The 17,081-nt window shown below is 41.4% G+C and overlaps 1 protein-coding gene across 2 annotated transcripts; it reads left to right on the top strand.

Moving 5' to 3' along the window:
- The first annotated feature begins 1 nt into the window (after nt 1).
- LOC137802520 (gap junction delta-2 protein-like) lies at nt 2-17,081 on the top strand. Of its 2 annotated transcripts, XM_068600452.1 has the most exons (3): nt 2-405; nt 2,176-2,232; nt 14,623-17,081. In XM_068600452.1, the coding sequence occupies exons 1-3, from the start codon at nt 335-337 to the stop codon at nt 15,485-15,487; spliced, it is 993 nt and encodes a 330-aa protein (XP_068456553.1). In that variant the 5' UTR covers nt 2-334; the 3' UTR covers nt 15,488-17,081. The 2 variants fall into 2 exon arrangements, with proteins under 2 accessions (XP_068456553.1, XP_068456554.1); XM_068600453.1 differs by lacking the exon at nt 2,176-2,232.

Below are 17,081 nucleotides of genomic sequence, written 5' to 3' on the forward strand. Positions count from 1 at the left end.
AGGGAAGAGGCTGAGGGAGAGAGGAGGGGGAGGCAATCAGATCAGCACCTCTCCTCCACCAGGAAGAGAGGCACAGCGGGACAGGCCCGGGAGAAGACGCTCACTCTCATGCACACAGTCAAAGACATGCTGCCGATTGGCCAGGTCAACGAGTAGAGGTCACAAAGGGAGCTGCTGCGGGGACGGGGTTGGCTGTACCCCCTCCGGCTGGCAGGTCCACCAGATCTCAGTCTGGTCCTGGGAGGAAGTGTAAGGAGAAGGGGTCCGCCGCAGACAGAGGGGTCGGCTCCCCAAGCCCTGCTTCTTCTGAGAGCCCTGCAACCGTTCCGTCACCATGGGGGAATGGACCATTTTGGAGAGGCTGCTGGAGGCGGCTGTCCAGCAGCACTCTACCATGATTGGAAGGTAAGACTGTAACGGTTTTAATGTCTGGTTTTGTTGATACTGATGAGCTGGGTTCTTTTATGTACAGTATGTGTTATTCCGTATCAGTTGATGAACCCCCTCCCCCCCCCCTTCCTCAGGCTTGTCCCAGTGCGCTCCTCTGTTCTACAGTCCCCCACAGTCATCACTGCCTCCCCGTCCTTTCCTCCTCCCTGCTCTCGTCACCCCTGTCCTCCACTACTCATCATTAGTTAAGGGATAAAGTTATTGAGCATAATCAATAGCAGGCTTTTCTGGGCATTATGGTTAATTCAGAGAGGTTCCTGTGTTGATATCTATTAGCCTAGCTATTGATAGATAACGCTTGCTGCTTTGGCCACAGACCAATAGGACAGAAGGAGGAGAGGGGAGTGGGAGTGAGAGGAGAGTAGAGGTGCGGAAGATGAAAGGATGGTGAGCAAGCAGGTGTGGAAAGTAGAATCAAACAGGGAGTAAATGGCTCTAAACTCTGTGTGAACTTGAGACAACCCCCCCGCCAAGTTCATTCAATTTGTCCTTATCAGCAGACACTTATTTGCATCATAGTGAAAGTCTGATTTGATCTTTTCTTATATTTGGTGTGAGAACGGTTTTGTGGTGGAGGTTGACCAGATGAGCTTTGAGTTTGATTAGCAGTGGAGACATGCCATGGAGACATGCTGTACAATCTGCGTGAAAAGTGTGCTCCACATCATCTCTGTGTGATTAATTAAAAGCAAAAGGGGAATTTTTCCACCCATTAAGCACAATCCAAATGTCACGCTGGGATGCTCATTTGGGAAAAGTGTGTCAAAGGGAAACCCGGATGTATAGATTTGTAAATTGAAAATTGCTTTTCAGAAAGCCATGAAAGACAAAGAATTTGTCTGCACTGCTGTGCTCATTAACCCAACCTCAGGTAGTCCGCAACAACGGCATGGCCTGATCTTCTCTCTCTGCTCCAGTGGAGTGTCTGTGTGTGCGTGTGTGTGTGTGTGTGTGTGTGTGTGTGTGTGTGTGTGTGTGCGTGTGCGTGCGTGCGTGCTTGCGTGCGTGCGTGCGTGGAAGTTAAAGGAGTGAAAATTGGCTCATGCCTTTATTGACTACAATAAGCACTGTGTGCACATTAGACTTTATCCTACAAAATCAGTGACATTCTAACTGCATCAGAGCAACAGAGATGATGTGAGCCGCATTATTGCAAAACTTCTCATGATCAGGTATCTGAAACCATGTATAATGGAGATTTTCCTTCCAATCAAACACTACACCAAGTCATTTCAGTGAGTTCTTCCTCTGTGGTTGAAAGTGCCTTAAACAATGAAATCACCTGGTCTAGTCCATACACGGAACGAAAACCTGCATATAATAGAGCATGTTGACTTGATTTAAAGATGCATTAAGAAATATGTTGTGGCATTAATTATATGACTCCCTCCTGCTTATGGGATTGCCAGTATCACTGAGAATCAACATCTCCCTATGAAGCTCTACAGAGCTACCAGCCATTTTCAGCTCATTGTTTTGGTGTCCAGTGCGACAAAAAACAAAACAATGTCTGTTCGTATACGACCGTGGGCAGCCGCTCCCAACCCAGAAGCTAAAACAAGTTAATTGTTTGCCAAGTGTACAGCGCAAAATGGCAGAGGGCCAAAGTAACTGGTGAAGAAACGTGAACATTTAAGAAGCCAAAAAGAGTCAGGTATATTATTCGTGCGCTGGAAGACCAAACAGGGGCTAAACGCCTGTGAATATTGGAATTACATTCAACAGGTGGCCAGAAAAAGGAGACCAAAGGGATGTCCGTGTTGCTCTGTTTCTGCTGGATTTGTAAGTAGGCAACTGTTTGCTAACATGTTAGCCATAACAACGTCATAAGCTAATTGCTAACTGTTGTGAACTTGTTCTGGAGTCTTTCCGCCCCCTAGTGGTCAAAAATTACTTAATGCAGCTTTAAAATCCTGTCCTGGCAGCTCAATCAGCAATTCCCTGTGAGCACGGGGTCATCATTGGATGATGTGACTGTAAGCCACCAAGAGTTTTGTTTTTTTCAGAGGCACAGAGGCAACTCTCAATTTGTCTGCTACCTCTTTCAAAAGTCAAATGAACACTCTGATGATGTAATGGCTTCCTCTGATATGCTTAATTTGAGCTATTTGGTGATCATGCACTTCACTGGTTGAACATTTAAAAGGGTTTCCAAAATACATTTTAGGGTTTCTAAAATACATCTAGTCAAATGAGCAGTGGCTCATTTAGAGTAGTTCTTCTGCACCAGTTTTTTGTTCTTCAAATGAATCTACTAGGTTAAACTGTGAAAACCTCCAAGCTGACATCAGATTGTGGAACCATATTATGAACCAGTAAAATAAATTCCTCATACAGTAAGTAGTTTGTGTGATGCCCAGGACACCAGCTATATGTGCTCCTGCGCTGAACATAGTGAACTGCTCTGTAAATGATCCCTATGTGTTTTGGTTTCCCTCAGACTGTGTGTGTCCTACAAGACTTTCTAGTGGACCCTAGGGCATTAGCTGTAATATTAGCCGCTTTCCAATGAGGTTCCCTCTCTCTTCTCTGCTTGTCTATGCTATGCGAGTCAAGAAACATTGTCTTTGGAATCACTTTGTACAGTATTTTGTGAGTATCTCAGGCTGTAGATCCCTTAACTTGTTTGTACTGTCAAGCAAGATTTTAATGTTGTCCCTTTAGCTAGCTTGTTTGCAAGATATTTGAATAAATGTACTGGAGAGTTCTTATGCAGTTTGGTTGAGAGAGACTGTAGGTCAGGGTGTAGCCGTTATAATTAAGTGGGTTCTGGGTCTTCGCTTTTTACCTGTAGACAGGAATTTTCAGACATTAGATGTTCTTAGACAATCTAAGCAATAATACTAAAACTACTAAAGATAAAGACTTGATTCCTAATCCTGAGCATGTGCCTGCATGGTCAGGAAATCAATTACACTTAACATTTAAATGATCAGAATGATGTCTTTGGATGTACCAGCAAGTTGGAGAATTGTTCACCACTCGCACAGTTTTGTGCTGTGAAGATGCCTCCTAGACTGTTAATGAGCAACTCCACACTAAATCAAGTATGGAGTCAAAATTGTTGCACTGACCTCTATGGGTTGAAAGGTTCAAGTCTGTTGCACCACTGACCACACCCAACAGCCCAGTTGGGTGTGGTCAGGTGTGGTCCGTTGCACTTGTGAACACGACCAACTGTGATGTAGCGTTGCACTATTGTGCATTGTGAAGTCCTGCACTTCACGGGGTGTGTGGCCGGAGCATGCAGCAACCGCTAGATGGCATCGCGTATAGGATGTCCAGCCTGTGTGTAGTTTCTTTGAAAGAGTTTGCATGTGAGCGCTTGCAGTTCAGAGGATGCAGTTCCAAAGAGCAGAACAGTGATGTCTCCCCATGGCTGAAAAGTCTCCCCTGCATCAAAACTTTGGAACATGGTTGCATGTCGGTCATCTGTTTGAGTGCCAGCCCTCTCTCTTGCAACGTGAGGACGTAGTTCCACCATGAGACACTGTCAGATAACATTGTTGGATGTCTAGACTGTCTTATCCAGCTACAATTAAGCTCCTTCTTAATTGTAGGTTTTAAGCTAACCTATGCCCTGGCATAGGATAGATAATTAGCCGAGGCTACGTAACAGTGTTTAAAATAGAAATGGATCATCTCTACACAGTGGCATAGGTTAGCTTAATTATGGTCTTTGAAAGAGACAGACAAATTGAGAGTTGCTTCTGTGCCTCTGACTAACCACAGGTGGCTTGCATATTGTTACTCATTCGAAGATTAACATGTTTGTATTGTGATTTCCATTTGCCTGACTTCTAACTGGGCAGTGTACAGCGTGTGCATGGATAACCAATGTGATTGTAATCATGATGACACAGTGAGAGAAATCATTGTCAAGGCTGCATTAACCTCATGCTCTAGCCCAAACTAAATCTACTGTATATTCAGCATTAGATGAGTTCAGTGTGGCTCAAGTGTCTCAACGTATCTCACTCAGAGTATTAATTAAATAAATTAATGACATTTCTGCTACTGATGGGCAGAGGTAAGCTGCCAACCGGTGAGGACACAACCAGGACTAATGATATACTTGGTGTGTATCGTAAAAACACAACTCCATAATGATTTTTGGACTTGTAGGGAAGCATACAGTTATTGTACTTGCATACCTGCAAATATTCCTTTAGATATTTCTTGTGTGTTGACTAACTTTCAAAGCAGCATGTTGTTACACAGCATACATCCCAAAGACTTTTACAGACCAGACTTTTGTGACCAAAAGTAATACATTTTTGTTATGGTAATATGTTAATCTACTGGCATATTTCTTGAAAATATAACACCAGCAGCCTTGATAATGTTTGCAGTTGTCTAATATGTCTCACAATGTTGAACACATAATGACTAACTTACACTTAGTGTAGTAAATATATTTTATAGCAACAGGTTTGCAATAAAAATTAATCATTTGTTGGTAGTTCTGGTGTATCAACACAATCATGAAGTATTGTTTCTACAATTAGAAATATTGCATTTATTATTATTCTCCTTAACTTTCATACCATTTATTGGACCGGTATTTGAAAACCTTGAGAATTTACATCATCATGCACATGAGATATGTTTCATCCAGTGGGACAAACAACTGCTCGTATAATTTGTCAAAATGCCAAAAACAGAGATTTGTCCACACAACACTGCAAACTCTTCAATTTGTCTAGTATGAAGGGCCGTCCCTTCAGTTCACATTTTCATTTAACCTCTCAGGCTGTCCTCAATACTGAATGTTAGAAAATCCAATTTCTGTTCTCTAACATACATACGTGATGTAAACTTCTACTTAAAGGCAATAACATGTACCACACTGTCATATTAAAATATGACGTTCTTTTTCACAAGTGGTGCTCAGGTGTTTTGCAGACCACAGGTGTGCTTGTTTGTGTGTTCAACTGCGAGCGCATGAAGCCTTTGGGTTTGAGTTCTACACCTTGCAGGTAGGATGGAAGAAAGGAAGTGTTGATGCATCTTCCCCTACACTGCAATGCTGTAGTGAGGTCAGTGCCAAAGACAAGTAGAGTGAAAAAAAAGAGGCAGAGATAATGGAGGACTGGAGTGAGTGATCTAAGGATGATAAAATAAAAAGGGCTGCCGGATGGAAGAATAGAGAGGAGAGAGGATGTGAGCTGTAAAACAAAAAGGATACAGGGGGCATCCTTAGAGGGGGGAGTAGTCAGAGGAAGCAAGAGAAGTTCTGCCACTGCAGTGGTTCAATGCTGAGAAACTGTGTCAGAGCTCCTTCCTCTGGAGCTGCTGACTGACCCTGCTGCTGAGGAAACAGTCTGCACACACACAAATACACACACACACACACACACACACACACACACACACACACACACACACACACACACACACACACACACTCAATATGTGTCCTCTGTAATGAGGAGGACTTCTAAAAATACACAAGACCTTTGTGTGTTTTAATTTAACATTCATGAATGTAATGCTCTCACTGTCGCTCTCTTAAGAGGTGAAGACGATGACATCCTGAGAGAAATTACATGCAATATTCACTATCTATGCAAACACAGCATTGCAGCTATGTCTGAATAAACAGCACCTTGAGTAAGAGGCAAAAGCTCAGTTGTTAAAAATGGAAGGAACTATGTGGGTTGTGTTTTGCATTGCAACACATGTATTGCATTTCATTAAGAATAACAGTTATTTTTGAAAATCAAATTTTGTTCATATATAATTTATGGACCGTAAAACAAATCTGTCTCCATTTAACTTTTTGTTTGATGTGTTTCCTGCGTAAAAGTGACATCTATTATTTAACATCTATCACTCCACACTAGCATTAAGTACTTCATAAAATCTTAATAAATGTTATGTGGCCCTTGTTGTAAGTTCCAACCGCTTTTTAAGTCATTCATAAAAAATGTATGAAGATTTGTTCAGCCTTTTAATGGAACAGACAAAGTGGTGTATAGCACACCTTGTTGCTCTTAAACTTCATGTGGTAAAAACAACAGCCCAAGAATGGACGGTCCTGAAAGGTTTGTTGAAACCAAATACAGCTGCATCCTTGTTTGTTCGGCCTAAAAGCAAAAATAAATAGACGGTCTGCCTAAAAGTTGTTCCCTCCAGCAGTTTCCGTGCATGTATTTGTGCTCTCCACTTTGCCTAACTAGGTCAGGATATCGACAAGAAGGAAATCTCCTAATTTGAGCACCCTACTTCTTCTCCTGGAATAATTTAAGATGGAGGAATGCTCCGCTTTAATTGAGGGTATAATCTTGTCTCCTAGTGAACAGCAGTATATTTAATGTATCATTAACAAAACGCTTCTTGTAAAAAAAAAAAAATCTATACAGCCTGAGAGGATTGTGTTGCAAAGCAAAACAATGGGAGCGATATTTCAGTGTTTGACAGGATTAGTAATCCATCATCCTTTGGCAAGGAGCGGACTGTCTTTCAAATTAAACCATTTCTCTGCACATCTAGAGTTGTCATTAGTTTATTTGTCTAGCGATCCCTGATGGTGAATGTTATTGATTACACTGTTGGACAGGGGGATTTTACCAGTAAAGCTGAGCTCAGCTTTCATCCAGCGCAGGCTATTATTCATTTCAGCAACATATTGATGGGGTGTGTATGAGCTTCACCGGGCGTGTAATGTTTCCATACACATAGCTGAAACGTTCGTTATTTCAATTACACGTTTGAATTCCCTAACTAGGTTAGAACAGAATTTCATTAATTTTAATGGCTTGCGAGTCTGTTTTTAGATTCCCAAACTCTCCTAAATCAGGAATGCAGTACAATGTTTTAGGTCATAATTAATGGCTCTATTTTCAAGATCATAAAGATCATAAAGGCAGCTAAGTACAGAGATGTGATTATAAACCTTTGTATTTTAGAATACATATGTCTCCAACAAATATAAATACATCAGTCTTAGAAATATGACCGTGGTGTTAAGATACGTTATAGTCCAGATTTTTTAACCTCTGTGGGTTTGTTCTAATAAACAATAATTGAAGAATGTAGTTCAAGGAATACCAATCATGCATCGAAAAATACTTTTTGATAGGCATGTTCTTAATCAAGACTAAATTAAAGTTGTTTCGGAAAATAAACAGAATGTGAGGTAAACATATCTATCGACTCTACATTTTGTGTTTTTTTTAATATTTTGTTGCATTTGCAGTTAATTGATTTTAATTACCATGAGTTATCTTCATAAAGTTAGATGTTATATTCAGGAAGCCTGAATGTGTTTTTGCATGATATTTTCTCGATGGTGTGGTTAGTGTACTTTCCATTATCAGAGCATCTGATTCAAGTGAGTTTCATGTTACGACACTGCTTAGATCAGGGTGTGGCAAATACATTTTTGCAGCCAAAAAAAAAAAAAATCAACAACATCCAGGTGGCATCACACTCCCAGAAAGATGAATAATCTGCCAGAAAGATGGCAAAGCCATAAGCAGGTGTAGTGTGAGTTGGTAGCCGTAAAACTTTTTTACTTTTGGATAAAGGAACACTTCAGTTAGAATGTCTTGATGTGTTTGCGGTAACAACACAGCGTACCTCACATCTGATGACAGCTACTGTGTTTTATTTTGTCTAGATAACAATCAGCATTTTTACATTAGCGATCCATCAAAAAACTGTGTGGAACGTGAAAGGGGTCGTTCCCGGTGATGAGACCACAGAGAGCTCTGCAGGTTCCCATCTTTTAGTTCATGGCTGCAGTTTCTGGGCTCACGCGGCCCTCAGCAACCTGCAGCAGCTGCTTTGTACACTTCAACGGCAGTGACATGAAAACATCTGGAACGTCACATCGTGGTTGCCATGGTTAAGTCTGCAGCAAAGATTACTTCCTCGTCAAGTGTTCGCATGAACGCTGTCTTATCATTCACAGTAGAAACCGTCAGGAGTGAAATCCACTCCAGATCTGAGATTTTTACATTCACACAACGTGCTCGACGGCGTAATCGCTCAAACACTTTGAACTGGAGCCTGGAAGTGATGCAGGTGTTGCTTTTGTTTGATTATGGCTTATTTGTTTCATCGTGAAAAAACAAAAACAATTCTCCACTCTGTTCTAAACAAGTCTGAGGAGGTGAAGTCTCTGATCGTTACCAGCTGTCTGAATACATTAAGACATATGAAAACTTGCATAAGGAGACGGATAAACTTAAATATATATATATATATATATATATATATATATATATATATATATATATATATGTATATATATATATGTATATATATATATATATATATATATATATATATATATATATATATATATATATATATATATATATATAATTACAGAGTACCAATTTTTATTACATTCACTCCACACAATATTAAGCACAACTCCTTAAAGCTTATATCATGTGACTTGTTAATAAATCATGACAACAAGTTTAGTCATGTAATTCCAGTTAAGCACCACTGAAAATTTGGAAATGCATGATAAAATATATATTTTTTTAAAAGATACATTTCAACAGAATAAAACTGTAATTTCACCTGGGAAGCATTTTGTATTCACATCATCTATTGATCTGTTCAGGGGGAGTATATATAATTCATATAGGATACAATGAGCTGGGAAACATAAATACGTTCCCACAAACTCTTCCATTCACTTGAATCCATAAAGGCGAACATAACATATGTTCAGACAAATCTGTGCTCAGTTTAGAAATTTGTCAAAATGGGATGATAGCATTTTTGAATGACCAGGTAGAAACATTTTAAAGGTATCGGGGTAAATACTACTTTGACTTAAATTCCGACAAAAGGGACATTTTAGATGCATAAAGACAAATGGGATGGAAGAAGGCTGCATGGTATGCACTGGCATCACACACGCGTGGTTGGGCTCTGCAATGAATTATTAGAAATATCTTCAGACACAAAATCCTCCAGCCTTTGGCGATTGCTGTGTTATCTATTTGTTTCGCAAAGGAGTTTAGCTTCAGAAAAAAACTAAAAGAAGATCTGAGCATATTTTCATTGCGTGGCATTATCATAAGTCAAAACCTGTTTATGTCTCTCTCAGCCTAGGTATAATTGAAGCAGTTACCTGAAGCGTCTCCCTCTGTTTCCTCCTTCATTCCTGAAAAGCAGCTGGAAGTCATTTCCTTCAGAGTTGTTGAATGAGCGAGTGAGATAATTACATTTCTGCACATGTTGGGCCACAAAGGAAGTTCATAGCTTGAAAAGACCTCTGTGATTTGTGTGTAAAATAATAAATATCGGCGAGAGACCGACAGTATTTTCAAACCATTTATGCAGTACACCTTGTAGAAAATTATCGCTGATAAGTATTTAAAGAACAGGCTTAAAGTAGGTGAACCAGCGCACAAGTTTAGCTTCATATTAATGTGTTTGTCACGCTGGCTCCTCGTGGCGCCGCAGGCGGTCATGCAGCCCACCTGATACATTGGCAAGACCTAAAACTATGAAAACAGTTTGAGAGAGGAGCAGTGGATGACGAGCGGGTGGGAAGAAATGTCTGCACTGTGATAATTAAGCTGCCTAATTTCTTTGCCTGGTACGGTCTTTATTCATTATGTGCTGCCATCAGCAATCAGTGGAGCTTATTATTGAGAGCATACGAGCAGGAAGAATATTTTTACTCAGGGTCTCTCTGCAGATAATACTGCACTTAGCCAGTCCTTCAGAGGACTGCTCCCTATAGGAAGAGTCTGTGTACCTATATATGCAAATGTACTTTGTATATTTGTTGACTCATATCATTTAAAGGCTAATTTATATTCCCCATGTGTGTATGTGTGTGTGTGTGTGTTTCCCAATTCATCTGCTGTTGTGCTCGAGGCAATTGTTGTCCCTTGAGGCTGGCGACAGCAGCTGCTGTATGAATGAACGTATGTGTGTGTGTGTGTGTGTGTGTGTGTGTGTGTGTGTGTGTGTGTGTGTGTGCGCGTGTGTGTTTTGTGTGTGTAAAAGCCTCTGGGAGAGACAGTGCCTGCATGTCCAGCCGACTCACCAGCTGAAGAGCAGTTACCGTTACATGTACACAATCTCACAGGTCAATCAGCTGCCTGCACATCACTTTGTATAATTACACAGCAGCAAAGTATCACATCACTGTCTTTACTTCCTCCTCTCGTAGTCCCTCTATCAATGTTAGATTGTCTGTGAGCTCTGTTGATCTTTGTACTTTATTTAAATGCCAGCTGCCACTGATGCAGCAAAAGAAAATTGTGAACATTTGAAAATAACTTTTAAATGTGAGCTCAATCCAGGAATGAAGACTTGAATCCTTTTATTCCAAATATTTTTAAATCCCTGACACAGCGTTAGGGATTTAAAAACATGATTATAATGATTGGTCTGAAAGGAGGTCCTCTGGAGAGGTGAAATGAGGTGATAAAGTGATGGATGTGGGAATGTTTAAGGGGCAATGTGGTAAATAGAGAATGCTCTGTATTAAATCATCTCTGCCTTTTTTTATATTCTTCCCTCGGGTTTGATATAGTACAACATATTTTTCCTCATTTATGGTGGATATTGAATATTCTGCAGGTTCAGGCTGTCCAGTCCCAATCTGCCCCAACGTACAGTATTGGCTTGTTACCCTGCAGCACTTAAAACACTGATGTTTGCAGATAACCTTCGTCCACTACTTTCTGCTAATGCAGCAATCTGCCCCGTGCTGATTATCCTGTTATCCAGCAGTAGAGTACACACACACAAACACACACACACATGCAGACACGAACACACACACACGCCTGCAAACACACACAGCTCAACACTCAATACTTGCAATGTCTTGAAATTTTAACGACATAAATCTGCCCAACAAACAAGTATAGCAAAATAGCTGCAGTACCGTACTTTAGGAAAGTTTTCTATCCAAGGAAAGTCCATAAGTACGTCTGAACATTCTGAGTGTTAAGGTGAATAAAGCTGCAGTGGTCACATGGCTTGAAATGGACCTATGGAAGGCGGGTGCAACTGGAAGACTGTAAACAGCTTGTTGTTAATCCTCACTGTCACTTGACACAGAGTTGGATAGAGAATTAGAAGTTAACATTTATAATTGCGTTGGTGCGAGTTGTCCATGCGATGAGGTGAATTTCAGCATTTGTTTTTAGTATTAACTTGAAAATGTTAAGAGGTTGATGAGAGGCTTCTAGGGTTTTTACTTTTGGTTCATGGTCAATTTTGCAATGATGGTCTAATTTATTGAGGATACACTGGTTTACCCTCAATTAAAACACCACACATCAGTAGGTTCGATCTATTCCCTGGTGTATGTACAGAGCATGTTTTATTCATAGTCACTGAACTTTATGTATATATGTAGCACCAATCATTGAAAACCAGTTAAAAGTGCTGATATGCTGCTTTTATACATTCATAGACTTTTAATGAAAAAGGCACCAAAACGAGTTGGGATGAAATTGCTTTACATGTAAATAGACTGCATCATAGTTTAATTTCTTAATGAGTTGAGGGACAATATTCTTAGGACCTTGACATATGTCATTTCTCTGCTATTTCTGGTTCCTGTAAGATGATGTGCAGCAAAAGAGTATGCCATGCATGTGCAGTAAGTTAAAGACATTAAAAGGCAGAAATAAACCTCAATAGGCCTGGACTCAGTAAGCCTCAGATATAGTGCAGAGTATTTTTAATCTGCAGAAGTTCCATTACTTCTGCATCAGTAAATAGAAAATGCTCAGTCTGAATTATAAAAAGTATTGGAAACATTTATTTTAGTTTAATTTAACTCAGAACATTGTAGTGGACTTATTTTTTAGTTCTACCATGAAAGACCTGTCCAGCCTGTGAGCTTGTGTCACTATACAGAAATGTGGACAGCAGGCGGACTTAGTGACATTTAGTTAATGCTATTATGATGTAGTAATTATCACTGACACGATAATTAGGTCTGCTTTAGACTTGAAATAGAAACAGACAGTAAACGCAGACTTGCTGGAAGCTTCCTTCTATATCTCTTTTTAAAACAGCATCCAGAGCCGCAGATTCTCACACTGACACTGAACATGAGTCGTATTTCCTAAATATTTGAATATAAATGAGCAGTGTCGATCACAGATTTCTATCTCATTGAGCAGAATGCGTCAAAGGACTCCTTGTGGTGCAGAGCACCATCAATATCAGCACTTTTGTCAAATCTACTGCTGTCAAACCCGCAGTGGAGGCAGACACATCGGCTCACATAAAGGATCCCAAAGTGACTGAATGTGAATCACATAGGCGACTCACATTTCACATTTGAAAGACCAAAGGTGCAGGGAGGCTTTATTCTGTTGCATTTCTAAACATACTGAAAGTCAGTGTGGCGTATACGCTCACAGCTGCTCCAAGCGCTGACGACCGAACATGTTTGCCATTTTGCACAAGTCACACACATGGCTGACTTTCCCTCTTTGTCTCTGTGTCCTCGTGTCTGTCTTGTCCACACACACACACACACACACACTCACACACACAAACAAAAAAAACCCACAGACACAGGCGTGCTCTCGCAGGTGGAGCAGGAACAGTCCTGCAGCGGCGCGCTGCTCTATTTTAGGTTTGTTTCACGCTATCACATATTTCTCTGCTATACCTCTGAACTGTCACGAGCTCCTGAACCGCCTCATTGGTAGACGTTCGTTTTTTCCCTCTCTAGAATTTTCTCTCACTGTAATCATTTTCTTCCATCATACCTAGGCGCCTCCAACCCTTTTCTCTCCTTACCTTTCACTAACTTGTTGGCTGCTGTGGTAACTGGCCGTGGAAAGTGATTATGGAACAATTTGAGGCCTAATTCAATACATTCAATACTATACTATAGAGTCTCATTTGACAGACTTAACAAAGATCAACTTTTCATGTACTTATAAAAAGGCAAAGGAGTTGTATTATGCTACATCACTTGAATTAAAGGCTCATGTCATACGCGCTATAGCCGACCATTGACCCCAGTTGTTCTAACCCACCTGGGGCCAACTCCCATCCATCTCTGTCCCTCCGGTCGCCTTGGGTGGCCCCTCTTGGGCTTGGAAACAAGTGTGTTCTAAGTAATTGGCTCCGCCACGCAGGGGAGCGTGCACATCCACTGCATTGTGGCATAAATACCAGGGAGCCCCATGATGTGCAGGCTTTCCTCGCTCATTAGAAAGAGCTGACAGTGCAGCTCTAAAGCCCCAGTCCTCCTCCGCAGTGCTCCTGCTGGATCGACACCAGAAGATAACAGTACAGCACACCAGTCTCTCAGAGGCCTTTTAAAAGCAGCCGCACTGCTCTCTGGATCCTCCAGCCCCTTGACACAGCTCTCTCTAACTGCAGCAATGCACTAATGAGCCTCATCGGGAAGTCCCCCCATTTTTTCGAAGCTGCAACTTGTATGTTTCAGCATATATGTTTCAGCACTATGCTGCTAATAATCATCACTCTTGCCGTGACACTGAGAACAGGAGATGCCTTTTCAAGAGGTCAAAAAGAGGTCATTTGTACAACAGTTTAATATTTACTACATGGGTTTGCAACGATAAAGAGATGTGTAACAGAATATAAGTTAAGGCAGGACATAATATTATCAGACAAATATTAACAATTTATTTTACGGTAATCCTTATTTCAATGGATTGGTGAACAGTAACCACTGTTAAAGCATGTATGTGCAGTCACTCACACTGATGTCCCATTCAGCTCAGCAGAAAAGAGTGTGAAATCACCTTTACCTTCTGACGACCCCTCTTGTTCAGTCTCTTATGATTAGCCAGCTCACGTGTGCACGCTATCTAGAGTTCACCTCTACCATCCGACAGTGCTGTTTGTAACAGCAGCGAGCTGTGAGATAACACAAGCACACACACATTCATGCATGACCATACCCATGAGCACACACAAAGGCACACAGTTCGGTCCGACATCTTGCCTGTAAACTTTTTTCCTTCTGTTGATCTGAAATTGTTTCATTGTCCGACATAACCAAAGCAGCATCCAATCAGCATTTTGATTCTTTGAAACCAAGACCTGCAATCAATTTGTCAGAATCATAGACAGGTATTCCCTGAGATTTTGCATTTGTTCCTCACTAACTGACATTGCCTGTCTCCCTTTCACCCCCTCCCCATCCTGCCCTTTCCTTCTCCTTCTGTCTCTCTGCAGGATCCTGCTGACAGTGGTGGTGATTTTCCGTATCCTAATAGTAGGCATAGTGGGGGAGAAGGTGTACGAGGACGAGCAAATCATGTTCATCTGTAACACCATGCAGCCCGGCTGCAACCAGGCTTGTTATGACAAGGCCTTCCCCATCTCGCACATCCGCTATTGGGTCTTTCAGATCATCCTGGTGTGCACGCCGAGCTTGTGCTTCATCACGTATTCTGTTCACCAGTCTGCTAAGGCGCGTGACCGGAGCTACTCTCTCCTGCACCCTCACATGGATCACCACGGACACGGTCACCACGGCCGCCATCATGACCATCACGCTCGCAAGCTCCACTCTCGCAACATCAACGGCATCCTGGTGCACCCCGACAGCAGTAAAGAGGATCACGACTGCCTGGAGGTTAAGGAGATCCCCAATGGACCCCGGGGACTTCCTCAAACACATAAGAATGCCAAAGTGCGACGGCAGGAAGGCATCTCCCGTTTCTATGTCATCCAGGTGGTGTTCCGCAACGCGCTGGAGATCGGCTTTTTGGCTGGCCAGTACTTCTTGTACGGTTTTAATGTGCCAGGGATGTTTGAGTGTGATCGCTACCCATGCGTAAAGGAGGTGGAGTGTTACGTGTCCCGTCCCACGGAAAAGACCGTGTTTCTGGTCTTTATGTTTGCAGTGAGCGGCGTTTGTGTGCTGCTCAACCTGGCGGAGCTTAACCACCTTGGCTGGAGGAAGATAAAGACGGCCATCCGAGGGGCGCAGGCCCGAAGGAAGTCCATCTGTGAAGTCCGCAAGAAGGATGTTTCACACCTGTCCCAGGCCCCAAACCTGGGCAGGACCCAGTCGAGTGAGTCAGCCTACGTCTGACAGAGGCTCTTCTGCCTGGGGGCTCGAGGACCTCTTACATTTTGGAGAAGAGCTTTTCCCTGGCCCAGGACCCCCGATCATTAGGGCACAAAAATCACCACTGCATTATTATTCAGGAGCACAGACGGACTATGCAGTCGTGACGAAGCATCAATTCTCAAAGGAGAGTCTTTGACATGTCAGGAGGGCAGGACCCCCCTCCTAAAAAGGCTACTGTCTTGCTGTAACAAAGGTTACACCCAAAACCTACATGATGCCTAGGTGACACTAGGTGCCTTCAAAGAACACGACAGACAAAACTGAGCAATTACTAACAATATTAAAATACTGTAAAGATAGTCTGAGGTTGACTCATTTGAAGAGCTTCATTATTTGCCTTTGCTGTAGGTCAGAAATAATCCCTTCATTTTACAATTATGTGTGCATATGCAAAAGCTTAAGCGTGTGCATGCATACGCATGTGAGTGGGGGGAAAAAAAAGCCAATGTCTGATTTAAATCAGAAAATTCAATGCTAAGCTAATCTAAGCTTCTGAGAGAAAGATGATGTTATTTGTCATTGTCCATGATCTTCGAGTAAAGTTACTCGACGGACAAAAAAGCACCTTTTTAATCATATTGTCAGAAATTTCCACAAAGTGAAACACAAAAACCAACAGCACTAAAGCTTTCAGCAGGAACTGGAACACAGTATTTGTTGTCAGTGTACCAGGCTTTTTTCTTAAAAATCATCACTCTTCATATTCTTAGGTGCCAATCATACGGCAGACTGACATTGCCTGGGAGCTTTTGTTCTATGTGGGACACATGGTGCAATGAAGATGAGTTAGATTAACTTTTCAACACTGTGTCACGCACCACAATGCTCTCAATGCCTGCAAGGCATACTGTTTACTCCCAGAACCAACTGAAAGCAGTCAAGAAAAGTGTGCCAGCGTTTCCACTTTGGCTCATTACGTGTGATTGCTGTCTAAGTGGCTGAATGGAGTTATATAAAGAGTTTTTCAGCTAAACAGGAGAAAGTATTGTAGTCACAAATATTTTAACATGTAACCTCAAGCTTTTTTTCACAAGCTGATTTGGTGCCATATTTCAAAGTATGTGTACATAGATAAAATGTAAGAACTACACTTAGCCTTTTTCCCTATGCGATGTAGTTGGTCTTCACTTGGATGACGAACAGGGCTTTGGGTGGTAATGAAGATTAATCATAGATTGCCAGCTTTAACAATATGTATTATTAATGTGCCCTTTGTTAAGCCTTCGCCCTCTAATGGAGACTATATGTTCCGAAAAGTCCCTCCCCCCTTCTCCCCCTCCTCCTATGGACTTTGAAAAAGGCATGTTACCGAAGCATTAATAGAATGGATAGATTATGACATGTAACTTAAAAAGAGACTGTTTTATTTATTTGCATCCTGCTCCTGTGAAATGTAATACTCAGCATGCATGAAGATGAAAACTATAAAGAGATATGAACATAGAATCCTATTGTGGGAATATTGAAAGTGAATACCTGAAAGGCTCCAGAACTGCAGCAATAATAATATAAAGTATGTGAAAAAAATATGTGAATAAATTATTATGCAAACAGA

The sequence above is a fragment of the Clinocottus analis genome, unplaced genomic scaffold (genome assembly GCF_023055335.1).
Source record: "Clinocottus analis isolate CAN_PGR_092001 unplaced genomic scaffold, fCliAna1.0.p SCAF_5, whole genome shotgun sequence".
Classification (NCBI taxonomy): Eukaryota; Metazoa; Chordata; class Actinopteri; order Perciformes; family Cottidae; genus Clinocottus; species Clinocottus analis.